The 16,845-nt window shown below is 38.9% G+C and overlaps 1 protein-coding gene across 1 annotated transcript in view; it reads right to left on the bottom strand.

Annotated features, from left to right (window-relative positions):
- The window catches only part of tmem145 (transmembrane protein 145), a gene marked incomplete at its 3' end in the record, with an annotated part of 34,311 nt that overhangs the window by 9,188 nt on the left and 8,278 nt on the right, over nt 1-16,845 (bottom strand). Inside the window, exons 2-7 of the mRNA XM_079227727.1 lie at nt 12,443-12,517; nt 11,878-11,955; nt 9,700-9,786; nt 8,863-8,964; nt 2,519-2,603; nt 1,951-2,022 (exon numbers count right to left, since the gene is read on the bottom strand). Of these exons, the coding sequence (XP_079083853.1) occupies nt 1,951-2,022; nt 2,519-2,603; nt 8,863-8,964; nt 9,700-9,786; nt 11,878-11,955; nt 12,443-12,517 (499 nt within the window). The remainder of the gene's footprint in view (nt 1-1,950; nt 2,023-2,518; nt 2,604-8,862; nt 8,965-9,699; nt 9,787-11,877; nt 11,956-12,442; nt 12,518-16,845) is intronic.

The following is a 16,845-nucleotide window of genomic DNA, read 5'->3' on the forward strand; positions in this document are numbered from 1 at the left end:
TGGATCCTCCTGGGACTTCCTCAAAGATACACTATTGGTGACATTCAACGGAAAAAAAAAAAAAACTCTGTCATCTTCAAAGTTTTATAACCTTTTAAACATTTGACCATCTTTCATAAACTGCACATTCTATGGCATTGTGAATGAATATTGTTTTCATTTTGGTAGAAGTAATGAAATAAAATTCCCTGTAGGCCTGATTTGCTATTTTGGTACAACACTCAACATTGTTATTTGCATGTGCTTTGTTTGACTTTAAAAGGTTAGAGATTTAATCGCGTTTACCTGAGGAGGAACCGGAGGGCGAGTATGAGAGCAGTGTGGAGTGGCAGCCCTTAGCTAGTCGCACGCTCACATGCACTCACATGCCTGTGTGGCCGGCACGGCTTTGTAATCAAAGCAAGGAGAGGCTTTGATTACAACATACGGAGGGAAAGCGATTTAATTCTCTGCTCAGGTAGATGTTCCTCCACTAAATCTTGACATAGCAAAAAGCTGCTTGCTGAAGGTACAATATGCAAAAAAATCCTGAAAAACAATGTATTGACTGATACAGAAATAATTCCTCTAAATCATCACTTATGACCCACAGAAGCATGTGGCGGCATCTCTATCTATAGAGACTGTATTTTCCCATATCTTCTTATTTTGGTCGGGACTCTTCTGAGGGTCAGCAGAGCATTTGGGCCCAACGTGGGGGTCAAACCCCTCAGCCAATAAGGGTGTGCAGCCCTTTCTTATTCCTAGGTCAAACAGCCCCGCTTTGTCCCGCCCCTCTGCGTCATGAGGCTCAAGGTATATAGCAGTCATTAGTGTCTGTTACAAAGCGACGGAAAAGGGTATGTTACATTGCTGTGTGTTTTTATGTGTTTTTATGTGTGTTTCTGTGTTTCCCCTGTCAGTCTCTCAGCTGTGTGGAGATATATATGTCAGTGTCAGTGGTCGAGCACAAAGAGAGCAGACAGGCCACAACAGGATGAACCGATAAAACGTACAATTAGATGAGTCGACCACCCATACAGCTGCTGTTGCTGTAAGGTTGAGGCATGTGGCTAATTTAATCGTAGGGTAGCCCGGCACTGTTATCCTTCAGGGTCGTTTGGTTCACCCGAATGTTTGGACTTTATGACGACAGCTTCGCCAATAGAACGTGCATAAAAGGCAACGAATAATCGCAATAAATCCAGCGGCTCACAGACTTCCTTATTCCCTCATTATGGTGTTTAATGCGTTTCCACGGAAGTTAGAGCAGCTAGAAAGGGTAAATGAAATGCACCGTTATCTTTAATAAAATCACAGATTTATCCATTGTTGGAAATATTTCTAATAATGTAAATACACAACACGACAAATATATATATAACATACTACTTGGTTTAGTCGTGTTTAGACATTTTAACGTGGACATCGCACATATACTGCGCTACAAATATGCGCTACAAATATGTTTTCTTGGAATTTTAGTGAGTCAATCCTTAAACAGTTTGAAAGAAGTGAATGTAAGGAAACCTTAAGGCATGACAGATCCTTCACTGAGAAGTAAGTCATTCCTTGGGGCTCTTGTTCGGAGCTGCTTCGGGTTATTTGAGCTGTGACCTTCATGTGACAAACTCGCTTCACTAACCTTAAAGCTACTACCTTCTCCATTCAACCGTTCTCCTTCACACAAAAACCAAACCACACTCTCACCATCCTCCCTCTCCTGCTTTTTATACTGATCTTGCTTTGTTCTGACAAACCCCTTCTCCGAGGAAAAAGTAGGCGCATGCTCCCCCTTTACTTATCAGAGGTAACATGAGAACTTACTTCTATCCCATCAAGAAAACATGTCGATTTTATAATAGATCTGAAGAAAGGGGCATTAAATGACTGCTGGGGCTCTGAAAGTCAGAATAAATCGGCTCATAGAAGAAAAGGGAGATACAGATAAGTGGAAAAGACAGTACTTACAGGCAAAGTAGCAGGAGAGGATGAACACCAGGGAGAAGATGACTAGGAAGGTGATGTCCGTCTCCAAGATTCCTGTGAAGAGGGGATGGTGGAAGTAGAGGGAGGAAAGAGAATAATTGATGAGAAAGAAAAAAACGAAGGGAAAAAGGATAAAAGAAGGCACGAGAGAGGAGATGGAATCAAAACCAGAAAGTAAAGGGGTCAATGAGGTTCAGAGGATATCAAGGCGAGGAAGAGAGAAAAAAGGAAATGGTGAAAAGTCCAGAGAGGCAGGTACATGATCAGGATATTGGATTAGTTAAGAAACAAAAAGAGAGCTGCAGTAGGAGAGTGGGGGAGAGAGAGCACACTGGAGATGTAGGAATAATTCATTTAGGAGCTACTTGGGCCTCTTCTTTTTTTCATCCATTCCTCTCAGTTCATCTATCATCATTAATTCATCCAGCCGTCCCTTCATTATTGTAATTTGTTCAGTTCAGTGTGCTTTATTGGCCGTGCTAAGTGGTGTTGGCTTCTGCCATCAGCGATTCCTTCCATAATCTCTCTTTTTCTGTCTAATCACTCTTACCAAACTCATCTGCAGAGAAATGCTGCGTCCAGAAAGACTGGCCATTGGTCAGCTTCATCTCGTACTCCAGATGCAAGCCCTCGCCCTGCAAGAGAGGAGAGAGAAGAGGCAGGGGAAATAAAAAATGCATTCAGACTTTAAGAGGTAACCACTCTTTAGATACGTTTTTAAACGTCGTTCTTCTTCCATTTGGCAGTTTCATTATAAATCTGATGATGGGAGAGAACAAAGATGTTCGCTGGACTTAAAACCAGCATTTTAAAGTTAAACTATACGAGTACGAGATCACTTTAAAATTCATAGAAAATGTATTATTTAGGTCCTCCTAAAATTAAATTACACACTGCATCAGCACTTTAAATTACATTTGCTATTTCTTGTTTGAAAAATGGAATAATAAACCAAAAAGTAGACATTTAGATTTGAGATTTTTTGGTTTCATGATGGAGCTTCCTCTCTTTGCACTAATCATAAATATAATCATTAATAAATTAATACAAAAATGTTGGTATCAATGCAATAGCTGAATCCGGAATCAATAACAAAATGAAAATTGTTTTCATTACTTTACTTATTAATCTGTCAACTTGTAATGCAAGATAATGCCAGATAAGGTTGTTTCCACAAAATAGTTTTTGTTATCTACCAAAAGAAGGCAACATTCTCAAAAGTACAATGTTGTGTAAACAGCCAAGAATAAAGTTAAAAATGTAATTTAAATGAGGACAATATCTAATAGAATACGAGAATGGCTGATACTCGCTGCTATTCTGGGGCCAAAAAAGTATTGAAAATCAACACCCAGCCTTATTAATAATATTGATGTGATGACTAAGCAAGTAGACGCTTTATTGCTCAGCACTCAGAAGGAACAAATACGATCACAGCAATGCAGCCCTTCATACCAGGAAAACAACCGACTAAACTATGCCACCAAATCAGGAAAATTACAATCCCAGAGGACGACAAATCTCATATCGCAGAGTCAACACATGGCCCCGCTTTCACATTACACTCATGCAACATATCCGTGCAACATATCCATGCAACATATCCGTAAACTGATGCAAAACATCCCACGACGTTGCCAGTCGTGAGACCGTTTTGCTGATTTTCTGCAGTAATTTGCCGCTCACATCCATTCCTCTCAGCAGCATGTCATGTGAGTGAAGGGGGCGAATGCCCCGCACGTGAATTTGTATTTTATTTGATGAGATATATTTTAAAATTAAATCTCTGCCTGCCACAGTTTTAAGTAAAAAAAAAAAAAAAAAGAAATTAATCAAACTTTCTTGTTACAAGTGGAGGAAAATATCCAAATCCTCCTTGGGGAGAGACGCACTGTTGGTCTGGCTGCTCAGTGTAATTGTGCCATATAGTCAGTCGGTCCCCCAGCTGGCCTGGAAGTGCCTCGGGATCCCCAGGTGTGGAAGAAGTTAGTGGAGGAATACAAAAAAAAGGAATCTAGGTTGCTACTGTGCTGCCAATGAGAATATGACCCAGATTAACAGGAAGGAAGGATGGATGGATCATATCCATAGCAACAGTTTTCTTTCCTTTAATGTAGTGCATTCTTTTTTTTAAATTGTAGTCAGTGTGATGCACTTATAAATTCTTTTTTAAGGCTCATTAAACTTCAACGTCGATCGAATATAAATGTTCTACATTGTAATGTAGACAAAAGTCTTTGACAAAAAGAGAATATTTAGGTCTGTGAACATGTGGAAAAGGAGAAATGCCATGAAGTAAATTAACATACCTTTGTGTTAGATTCATATTGGAATGATGTACATTTTTGGCAGTCACACAAATAAGAAAAAGGGTCAATCTGAAAGTGAATTCTGGGAGGTGAAAACAGTGATATGGGGAGCCGTCATCGAGCTAGAAGGGGGACAGATATCGGTTGACAATCAGAGCACACTGAGCTCATTTCACACACACAAGTTCAAAGCCGATGGAGTTTGCGCTTGTTGCAGTTGAGCGAGGGAAAAGACCAAGGGAGGGGAAAAAAAGACTTTGATTTTATTTGGCAGCTAGCGACTCCATCTCACTCCCTCTATCAAAAAGGGCGAGAAGCGTAGAGCGTGCACTGCCACAAAATCAATACAGACACAAAGAGCAAGGAGACAGAGATAAAGAGAGTGATAGACAGAGAGAGAGAGAGAGAGAGAGAGAGAAAGTAAAATAAAAATAAAAAAAAACGGTAGAAGAAAAAGTAGGGAGGAAACCAGAACGAAGAGAAAGGAGCACATGCAAAGAGGGAAATAGAGATGTATGCAGGGGAGAAGGGAGAGATGAGAAGAAGTAGCACTTCACACAGCAGGGATTATCTCTTGTTGGGACTGACAGGGAGTCACAGGATGATTTTGGGGTTGCTTGTTGGTTTCAGGTGTAAAAGGCATCACTTCTGATATAGTGTACACATCACACACTGACTGTGCTATAACCCAAACAGCTGTGCAGTCTTGAACATCGTGTGCTCCCCTGGGCTGCTGATAACTGCATTTAGAGTTGCATGGAGAGTGTGGATTTCTTCTCTGCCAAAACGTGTTACGTGAACAGCTGAACATTATGCTGATATGTGATTGTTGGACATGTCATTCCAAAACCACGAGACATTAAAGGGGTACTCCAGCAATAATGCACTCCACAGAAGTCGGGGGACTCACAGTCACAAGAGATAGATTTGAAAAGGAATGGTCAAATATATCTTGAAATACATCCTAGTCCCGAGCATGAGTTTACTCTAATCTACATTTTCTATAATGAAACTTGACAATGTATTTTCATTAGATCCTTCCTGCCTGGCAGACGCCAACGTCTTTCAAACGCCACACTTTTAGATTGAAAAGCAGGCTCTCTTTCTCAGACTTCACAAAGCTCCTCCAAAGCCCAAGTTCCCTTTGATATGCTGCTATAACATCCTCCACTCCTCTGGGAAGGCTTTCCAAAAGAGTTTTGGAACCTGGCTGAAAGGATTTGCACCCATTCAGCCACAAAAGCATAAGTGACATTGCAGCACTGATGTAGTTCTATAACGCTTGACTATGGGTTGGCAGTAGAGGTGTGGACATTTCTGAATTAGAAGATTCATGCCTCTAGTAGGAATCATCAACCAACGCATTGCTTTGTGGACTTTACTCTGTGCACAGAGGCATTGACATGTTGAAACAGGAACGGGCCGTCCTCAAATCAATACGATTTCCCTTAAATAATCAATTAATCCAAAAGATAATCCCCAGATTAATAACTGCAGTTGACAATGGAAAAACATTTTAGTTGCAGCTCTGATTAAATGTATTTTGACATAAAAATAATACACTAGCAGGATCACACTCTTCAGCATTGCACATCTACAAATCATTGGGTTTGTTCATTTCCTATAAAAGTGAATATATCTCCCAAAAGAGTCCAAACACCGCCAGAGGCTCATGCTATTGTTTTTTTTATTTGTCACATTAAAGAAATGCAATGCATCAAGTCCAAACTGGCTTCCCATCTTTCAGAGAGTGATATGATAAGGATCCTTCCTCCGTATGCGACTATGCTGAAGAGACTGTTTACATTTTTGGACGAAACACAGATGTAGGTGTTTTTCAAAACCTGTTCTATAAAGATGAGTCACCTGGCCACTTCCTTGGTTCTCTACTGAGGTTATTTAGTTTCATTAACAGCAGATCTGCCCAGCATAATACAGTAGTGCTTGATTACGAACATTCAAAGCTTTCTATTTCTCCACTTCTGTTTGAAAGACCCCAAGAATAAACGCCTGATAAACTAACTCTCACACAGCAACTGCTGGCAAGCACTGAAGCCATTTTATTGTTCTGCTATCTGTTTATTTTCAATAAATGGTACAATTAGCTCCAACTAATGAGTTATATTATATTAACGTATCAAAATGGTTTAATGTAAGGCAATAACAAATAAATAAGTGTTGGCTTGTGAAAACTTACACTGCTATGCAGATGTAATTACAGCTGGGCAGCAGAGTATGGTGTTGAGTTTTTGAGACTATAAATGATCAAGAGAATTACTAATAAGAAAACAACATTCATGCCTGCTAATATTAGTGAACTTTGGTTTCTCTGGCAATTTACTTGAAAAATTTACCTTTACCTGAAAAACCTTTTGACAGAGGTCCTCTGCCCTGTAATTTGTGATGACCTGAATTTTATTTATGACCCTCTTTTTCCCCTGATAATATAATGATTATTTGCAGCCTTGAAGTTTCCTGCTATAATTAAATAAGGGAAATTGCCTGGAAATGTTAAATAACGATCAACCTCACATTTTTCTGTTTCATGCGAGCAAGTCTACACCTGGGGATTGAGAGAAGACATCCTATGGTTTTAAGGGCCTCATGCGCAGATATAAATTTAGATCCACTTCAACACAGGTAAGACTGAGATGGAAAGTACATAAAATGAAAGCTGGATAAGAGAGAAACAGGGACAAAGAGAGGAGAATAAGTAGCAGCAGATAAAAGTGAGGGAGCACGAAATAATGCATGGAATGAACAAGAAGAAGAAATGAGATCAGTGAGATGGCGTGATGGAGAGGAAAAATACAATTAGAGACAGGCTGATGGAGAGGAGCGGCAGAGAGGTAAATGGATATGAAATGGCATGGAACGCGTCACAGCTTGGTGACAGAGTTGAAAGAGAGCAGAGACGCAGCCGGTGATTGTGAGCGACAAACGAAGAAAGACAGAGAGGTGTGAAAGCATAAGGGAAACGAGAAGGCGAGAGGCGAGGGGTGTAAATTGGCTTCGGGGAGCAGCGTGCGCATGTCCCCGGGAGTAGAGGCGAGCTTTTACACTTTAATCCAACAGCATTAGGCAGTGCGTCCATCAGCGGCCACTGACATGACACTAAAACACACTCTGGGAAGCATCTGTTCTTATCATATCCCTCTCCGACAGCACACAAAAAAAAATCCCTCACACACTTTTGACCAGGAGCATGACACTGATGCAACCATAGTTGTGACACTGATAGGCAGGCAGGCCGTGACACACAAACTCAGCAGAAACTTCACCAGCTTTCACAAACATAAAAACACTGCACCCATAAGAAAACAACACACACATCTATTACTGGGTTTCGTCCTTGACTGAAGCCGTCGGTGTAGAAGGCAGTATCACTGAGCAGAGCTATCATTATACAAGCTCATGATTTTTTCACAGAGTGCCTCAGTCCAAACTCACATCAACAAACAATACACCACAGCTTACTGTGCTCTTTGTCTCCCAGAGCACCATTAGCGCCACACTGAGCCCCATTAAAAAATAACACAATGCTTAAAAGTACCTGAAGCTATCAAATCAATAGCAGTGGACCCCCCTTGTAGGGAATGTTTAACACAGTTAAACCAGAGTCAGCTGTATTACATTTGGGATCGGGTCTAATGTGTCTGCAACATGCAACAGCATTTATAATCATAGGTAGAATATCATTTTGGGAATTACAATCTTTATAAGAGTGTATATCTACTGTATTTATCTATCTATCTAACTATTTACTATATCTATCCATAAATCCATCCATCTACTGTATCTATCCATCCATCCATCCATCTACAGTATCTATCTATCTATCATCTATCTATCTACTGTATCTATCTATGTATCATCTATCTATCTACTGTATCTATCTATCAATCTATCTATCTATCCATCCATCTCATTTGGATAACAACTGTAAATCAAAAGGGTTACATTTCCTTGCAGTTTTTGCCTATTTAGATTACTTTATTTCAAGAATTTAAAATGTTCCCTTGTACAAAATGCTCAAATGGAAACAGCACATACCGGAACAGAAATATAAATATATATATATATATATATATATATATATATATATATATATATATATATATATATATATATATATATAGTAAGAGACATAGCAAGAGATATATAGAAAGAGACAGCACAATAAAACTATAGCCTCAAAACATCCAGGGTTTCACACTGCCTTCTCGGGGTATGCTGGGTATATTTTTGCCTGAGCTTTCCCATTTTCTGAAATCTGTTCATTGAGTGTTTTTCTTAACTGCAAAACCTTAAAACTGTAATATAAAATGTTAAAATAACACATTTCAATAAATGTATGGATATCTAAGACATCTATATTGTTGTTATTAATAAGCATAAAGGATCAATCTGATCATTGATAGATGATGTTAACAGTGATGAAGTTTTGGTTTTTCAACGGTGACTGCACCGCTGCATGTGAGGCACCCGAGGCATGGTGGTCAGTCACCATGGCAACCGTCTGGCGGTACACCTGCCCCTGTAGAGAGGAAGAGCTGGAGGAGTCAGGTCCGAGGTCGATGCTTACCCCACACTTGCTGAGAGCGATGTACCACCATCTCTCCCTCACCGAGCGGAAACTACGACCACCCACGCAGCTCAGAACCTCCTCATTCCCGTCTCCCTCCACCTGAGAGAGAGAGAGAGAGAAAGAGAAAGAGAAAGAGAAAGAGAGAGAGAGAGAGAGAGAGAGAGGAAATGCATGCATGAGGTGTGGGGGGTGTGAACAGAGGATGTTGTTATCCAAAAAGGCTGCTTGTTCACCTCAGAGACGCATTGAATTATCACAGTAGAGTGGGAGCCTGATATATCAAGATACAAGGAAATTTCACACCCCAATATAGCCTGAAAATTGTCAACAAGATCCACTAAACCCCCACAACAACAGAGTCAGAATGGCAATCGCATTTCCTAATGTGATAAACAAACATGTTGTGTTGCTTCTTGAAAAAGAAACAAAAGGAATATATTATGAAAAGAAAGGTTTTTTGAAAGGTGTTAGAGGAGAGAAAAATATTTTGGACCATTTCTGGTTGACTGAGATGCAGCAACACAGTGAATCAGTAAAATGTTACAAAAACACATTACAGGCCATTAGCTTTCACTGCCTCTCCGTGTTTTTGTTTACCTATTTTACATAGTAATGCTCCTTTTTTGCATTACAAAAGAATACGCAATAGGACAGATGAAGATAAGTTTAACTGCGTGGTGATAAAATGGAACAGCAGCAAAACATTGAAGGAGAGGTCAGAGGTCAACTTTTACATAATATTCTGTGTCTTTTCATGAACAGAATATAAGTAGTACACGTACAAGTGTGCGTACATATTTGTATATCTATTTGTGTGTGTATGTGAGTTCTTACCACACAGCCTGACCAGGTGTAGCGTGTTGTGAGGTTGATGACCTGGTTGTTCTCGGGCCTCAGCACCGCTTCCTTCTGGTAGCAGTTCTGACAGGAGACAACACAAAGTCAAAATGTAAGAACAACGTTTAAAACCTTAAAAAATGCCCTCAATGGTAATTAGTTTTGCACTTTTCTAGTGTGCCACCCACTCAAAGTGCTTTAACGCGACATGTCGTCATTAACACACCGATAGCATAGCCTTCGGGAGTGTCTTGCCCAAAGACACATCGACATGGACTAGAGCAGTGGTTCTCAAATGGGGGTACATGAAGGCACTCCACGGGTTACGCAAGATGTTTTTAATAAATATATTTCAAATGAGCATCCATTTTAAAATCCTTTGAAATTGTTATTTAAGAAATATTCAATACAATATAAGTGTAAGTTAAACTGAATTGTATATATTCTATATTAAATCAGACACTCATGGCACAGCGCTGTGTATTACATAATTTTTCAACCAAAAATGCTTTGTACTGTGTCAGTGGGTACTCGGCTGAAAAATATATTTCACAGGGGGTACATCACTGAAAAAAGGTTACATCTCCTCGGCATATTTTTCAATAAGGCTCAGTAAATGTGCACAAACTTGAAGCATGCTGCTTTTGGTTTACCCATATGAGGCCGATGGTCTATGACTACGTTCAGCTGAATGCATATCAAGTAAAAACAAAGCCGCATTAAAAGCATAAGAGACCATTTTCCCAGTCCAGAATATACAAATGTAATTGAAATTGTGGCACCATTGCCTGTTGGTCTACTGAAGCTGCTGTACGTGGAATTACAATGGATTTTTGTTGTTGTCTCTCCTGTGGTATATTTCTCCCTGTGTGAGAGCTGAATAATACTGCAAAAATGATGAGTGTAGCATGTAGGTCGTACGATTTGATTCTGGGAAAATGACACCAAAATCTGTCTGAGAGCAGAAAGATGGTGTGCTGTTTGTAGCTGCGTTGGAAATATCTCAAGATAGTCTCAAAAGACGTCAGCAAGATGAAGAGTACACCAGCAAATGACTTCCTGCGCCGACCAATGGAAGGTATTTGGTCAATGTTATTCTTTTTTCCAACATTGCGAGACCATTTTAGAGGAGATTTATATAGTACACAACATGCCTGATAACCCTAATAACAGTCTTTACTCACCTCACTTTAATAACTCAAGAAACCATCAGACGCTAAGTGCTGATAAAATAACACCGGGTTGGTTACACGCGGCTTTAAAATGGGAGAGCGGCAGGTACCGACGTCTACTTACAATAAATGGTTGCATTATACATTATTCATTGGTTGTGAAAACAATTGAATGTCAATGTTATAGACTGTATTATGTTATATCTCATAGTTCCAGCTGGCTGTGGCATACAGGTGAATACAACACCGATTAAGCATTCCCTATACCTGAGGCCCGGATCACATGAAGCCACTCTCTTTAAAAGCCAAAGATCTCCAACCAAAGGCTCAGAAAAAAATGAGTGTGGTAAATGTAAACTGTATAGACCGTACCGTGCATGGTAGAATAAGTTTGAGAACCCACCAAATACAGTGATTACTCTAAATGCATACAGTGCAGTCTGTTAAGTATGTGGAAAGAGAAGCATTTTCTATTGTTTTGGCTCTGTACTAAGGCAGATTCAATTTGAAATACAACAATTACTATGAGGCTAAAGTGCTGACTTTCAGTTTTAAGGGTAAAATACTTGTCGACTTTACTATAAAAGGCAGCGTTACAGGTTTCCAAACCAGAAAATCAGCATCCATCCGCAGAAACTCTCGCTGCTATCATATATTTTCTGTGAAGCAGTTTCAGCTCAGACGGAAATCTCTGGTGTCTCACTTTGAGTTCACAAATATGGATTGTACCATCCTTGATCACTGCATGTATCATCAATAATATAGTATTGGCTGTGAGTATAAATCTTTTCAAGAACTGAGAAAGACAGCTTTGTTTTATTCTGAAGCAGCATGACCAGCGTGCGATCCTTTAGTTGAAGTTTAAATGTTGAAATTGGCAAAATTGGAGTCACAGGGCTTTTTCAGTACAACAATGACATATACATTTGTAAATTAAGCTGTATTATTTCTCTTCAATAACGGTGTGTAAAAAGACATGATGCAGAGGGTGTCAGCGTCTCACCTTTTCGTGCCTCTTGTACACAGCTGGCCACTGAGAACTGTCATCAAAGTAGAGCAATATGTTCTGACAGCAGCGAGACTGTACAGAGGCGAGAGATGGAGGGAGAGAGCATAGATCAGAGAGGAGGCAGTGAGACGGTTTGAGATTTATACGACAAAAACTCTTTCCAAAGTCTGCAGGCTACAGCAGTAAAGCAAGGCATGGGTAAAAGAAGACAGAGCGGAAGAACAAAACAGACGAGTAGAAAGATGGAGCGAGGGAGGGAAAAAAGGAGGAGGAAAGGATAGGAAAAGAGGACGAGGCGGTTAAAGCAGGAACAGCCGGAGAAAGAAGGACCGATGGCATCAGTTTATATGAGGTGAGAGGAAGGAAAGAGAGAAAGAGAGAGAACCAGATGCAAAAGTGGAAAAAGAAAGGATTAAGAAAGAAGAAAAGTAAAACTCTCATGTTGCCAGACAAGAAAGTGTGGGCAAGCGGGGGCAGTGTAAGAAAACTGATTGAAAATAATAGATGTAAAATAAATGCATGATACTGACACACACACAGCTACAATTAGTCGTCCTACCTTCGGATAGCGGAACCGGAAGTCCAGCCGTCCAAAGTCGGTGAGGAAGCAGAAGCGAGTGAGAAATACCCAGTCCTGTAGTCAAGAAACAGAGGAGGGAAGGAAGAAAAAATGTTAACATGAACAAAGATTAAGAGTTTACAGCCATGCTAGCAGCTCTGCGCTACCACAGCTAACTTATAACTTAGTCACATGTTTTTATGCTAACAATCGGCTACACCTGCCGACCAGTGGCACCAAATTACACATTGTTGGTTTGCCAACAATGTGGAGCAAGAAATGAGACAGTAAAGGCTTATTGGACAGCACGGCAACTGGTTGGAAAGAGACAGCGGGGAGGAAATGACGGTTGAGTTGGCAGAAGTCTGAGAGCTGCAGCAGGTCACCGCCATCTGAAGGTTTAAGGTCATTGTTACACACTTAGCTGAATTCTCCCAGTAACTGTTGAAAAGGATTAAAGGTTATTTAGTCAGCCATGTTTTTTTGTTTTTTTAAATTACCTGCAAACTAGTCCAATAAGAGGTCAATAACCTAACAGCTTTGAGCAAAGGATGAGTTGACACACGTCTGACTATTAGTTTGATCGAAGTCTATCGGTGCGAAACCGGCCCCTGATGATTGCGTGAGGTGAAAAGTCAGCAGACGACTGAAGTTAGTTTGACTCATCCTGAGAGGAAAATGTCTGAACCAAATGTCACAGCAATCCATCCAACAGTTGTCGAGACATTTCATTCAAAACCACAAATGTCATGCCGGCCCTAGAGGACACGTCAGGGGACTACCAAAGTCAGTAGCAGTTATTGTTTGAGGGCCATAAATGTCTGTGCGAACGTTTGTGCCAATCCATCTTTTAGATGTAGACATATTGTGAAAACTTTGACCTACTTTTAGCGCGAGAGAAAAAAGTCAGGGGAGCAAAGGATTCATTCTCTGAGCACAAGTTTATCTGGACTACAATTTCACATTCATCTATCCATACAGATGTTGAGATATTTCAGCCTGCGTATCATTATTGCATGTCTGTATACCATGAAAATACAAATTAACATAATAGTTTTTGGGGGTTTATTCATAGTATAGATGAAGAAGTATTGATTATTTAGAATAAGCATATAATTTTGTTATCGCTACTGACTATTTGACCACCCACCCTAAAAACAAAATGGGATCAATGTTAGCTAAATGTGAGTTTTATTCATGAACACAGACTTATGTCCAGGATGACACTCTGAATGTAAACCTGGTTTGTCAAAGTTGAGAGCAACAGCCAAGTTGTTTGTTTTGGTTTCCATTGTTTTCTTCACAGTTATGAGGCCACAGACAATAGGTTGTCTCTTTAAGGCTTGAAAGGAAATACAAGTTTGAGGAAGACATTAACTGGGCAATAAAGCGAAAGAGAGGAGATGAGAGCTGAAACAGAAGGGTGAGAGTATCAGAAAAGTTTAATCAAAAGAGGTGGAAGAGGAGTAAATCAAAAGGTTTCGGTATAAGAGAAAAAGAAGAAGAGAGGAAATTAGGGAGACGTGTCAAGAGGGCAAACTTCTAAAGTGGGTAAACAGAGAGGGCATTAAGGGGCTGCTGAGCACATTAAAAAGGGAGAGGTGGAGAAGAGAAGAAAAAAATACCCATTCTTAATATTATTCAGCCATAAGCTTGGCAGCATGAGACCAGATAATAGTGCTGATGGTGTACTTCACTGAGCTTACATAAGGCACTGCAGCAGCATCGGCATGGCAGATCAGTCAGTGGTATATATATATATATATATATATATATATATATCATAAACCATGGTATATATATATATATATATATATATATATATATATATATATATATATATATATATATATATATATATATATATATATATATCATAAACCATGGTATATCTATATAGGTATGGTATGGTTCTACACAGCTGAGGGCAGACACATTCTGTAGATTTGGATCATAGTGCTGAGCACAGCATTGATACTATATCACTCATAATGTTTACACACATTTTATTTCTTATCTGGAGGACTGCCCGGTGTGTGTGAGTCCCACAGAGACAGCCAAAATAAATGAAGACTTTTGAACCAGAATGAGACATCAAAGCTTGAAGGGAAAAGTAATAGATAGTCTTTCAAAATTAGTGCAAAAAAATGGCAGAGGTTTTATTTAGACAAATGACACGAGAGAAACCAAGGCTGCATTCTAGTCTAAAATATTACAGATTTGTGGTGAATGCCTTTTAATCAATATCTCTTGTTGAGTTAATCAAGTGCTTGGTTAGGAAAATAATTGACAATTTTAAGTCTCTAAACTGTGAATGACTTAATTAAAGGAGCAGTGTGTAGGATTTAGTAGGGGTGGTGGAGAATTGATTCTTAGATGCATCGCGATACTCTCGAACAATTATGACTCGAGGCAGAAAACTAAATTCTCAACATTATGATTCTTCCTTCCTTATCGCTGCCCCTGAACGCAACAGAGGTAATGCACATGCATCTTGTTTACTTTATAGATTAGACTAAATACTAGCAGAGTTTTGGTGAGGGCGGCTGAGCTTGAGCTGCCGAATAACTATACAATCCCACCAGCACCTCCTGTTTTAAAGGCTAATGTATGGAAGCATTTAGCTTTTCCTCCCGCCCACTCAGAAATGGCAAATAAGAATCACGTAGTAGATTCACACTTTAATTGCGCTCCGACTCAGTCAGTGATAATCAGAGCTTTCGCGCTATGTTGCACACTTTGAACCGAGATACAACATTCATGTCAAAGTGTTTACGGACACAACTATACTCTACAACCAAACCAAAGCTACCGCCATGGAGTCACTGAGGAAAGCGTGTAGGATGTCAGTAACACGTTTTAGTGGATGTCACCTTAACCAAGCACTGTATCCCTGTATAGTTTAACCACATGTTTCAAAAAGTATTATTTTGTATGAGAGCTGAATGTGTCTTGCCTATAACAGTAGTTTGTTTGAAGAGAAGTTTATATAATTTATTTGTGAATAAGAGCAACTTGTTATGTAAAATGACTTTTACTACAAAGATGCTGATCAAGACCCAATTTTATTCATTTTCTTGTTGTTGTTTTTTGCAATGCTTGAAAATGTAATCCTCCAGTAGACACATATCTTCTATTTTACTAGTTACTAATAATGAATTAATAAAAGATAATGGAAGTAAATGTATCTGTTTTTATTATTATGAATCATTACAAATATGCAGTGTTTTAAAAATAGCAGATAGTCACAGTGAGGAAAAATAAATCACGTATATATATATTATAGATGTAGAATCTTTGATGCGTCGAGATGAACGTTTTATAATCGCATCGTAGCCCTCTGAATCAGAATCAAATCGTGAGGTGCCGAGAGATTCCCACAGTTATGAATATCTTATTCCATTTCTGGCAATAAATCCCCCTTAATCCTACACATGGCTCCTTTAAGGTAAAAATGAGCTGATGTTGGTCAAGATGTAAATTAAATATCACAGCTTTAGTATTTTATCATTTTGAGGTTGTTTTACAGATGCAAATGCAATACATACCAATATTGTTTGCCCAATAGGTTTATAATACGATATTTACAATTACATGTAAAGAGCACTCTCCTTCTTAGTCAGAAACAATTTTGGTAACTTTGATGAATTGTTTGAGGTGTATGTTTGCTGTTATCCTTTGTCTTGTTGTTTGATAGTGAACTGAAGATATTTTGGACTGTTGGTCACACAAAATATGCAGAATGTCAGCGTGGGCTCTAAATTGTGTTGCGGACCCAATTAAATAAGATATACAAAACTTCTCAAATAACTGCATCAAAGTGTAATGTTTTCAACACAAACAGACCTACAGAAACTCACCTAAACAAAAGATATTCCAATTGAATTAGGAAATATTACAGATTAAGTAAACAGGACTGAGAAGCTGATACCTTTCAAATCTTGACTATTTTGTATTATTATTATTATGAATTTGGTATTCAACAAGTATTGAGGTATCTTTTCTTTCAATATAGGTGCCAACATCTGAGTTTTTGTACCATTACCAAAACAACATATTTTGCTAAAACCTAGTTGGAAGAATAAACATGAGTTTTCACAAAACCATTCATTTAACACAAGTGCATTATAGCAGCCATAGCTTCACAAATTGAATATTTTGTCTTAAATTATAGTAAATTGAATATATTTGTGTTTTAGGCTTCTTTGGGCTTTTGGAAATGGTGTTGGCCATTTTTCATAATTCTCTTACATTTTACAGACCAAACAATTGAAAATGTATAAAACAAAAACTGCAGTAGATTAACTGGTAATGAAAATATTGGTTACATGCCTATCCAATTTAGATCAAGAAGTATCTGATTAAAGAATGAGTAAACAAGACTAAGAAGAACAATTTTTATT

Source organism: Taurulus bubalis (genome assembly GCF_910589615.1).
Source record: "Taurulus bubalis genome assembly, chromosome: 12".
NCBI lineage: Eukaryota > Metazoa > Chordata > Actinopteri > Perciformes > Cottidae > Taurulus > Taurulus bubalis.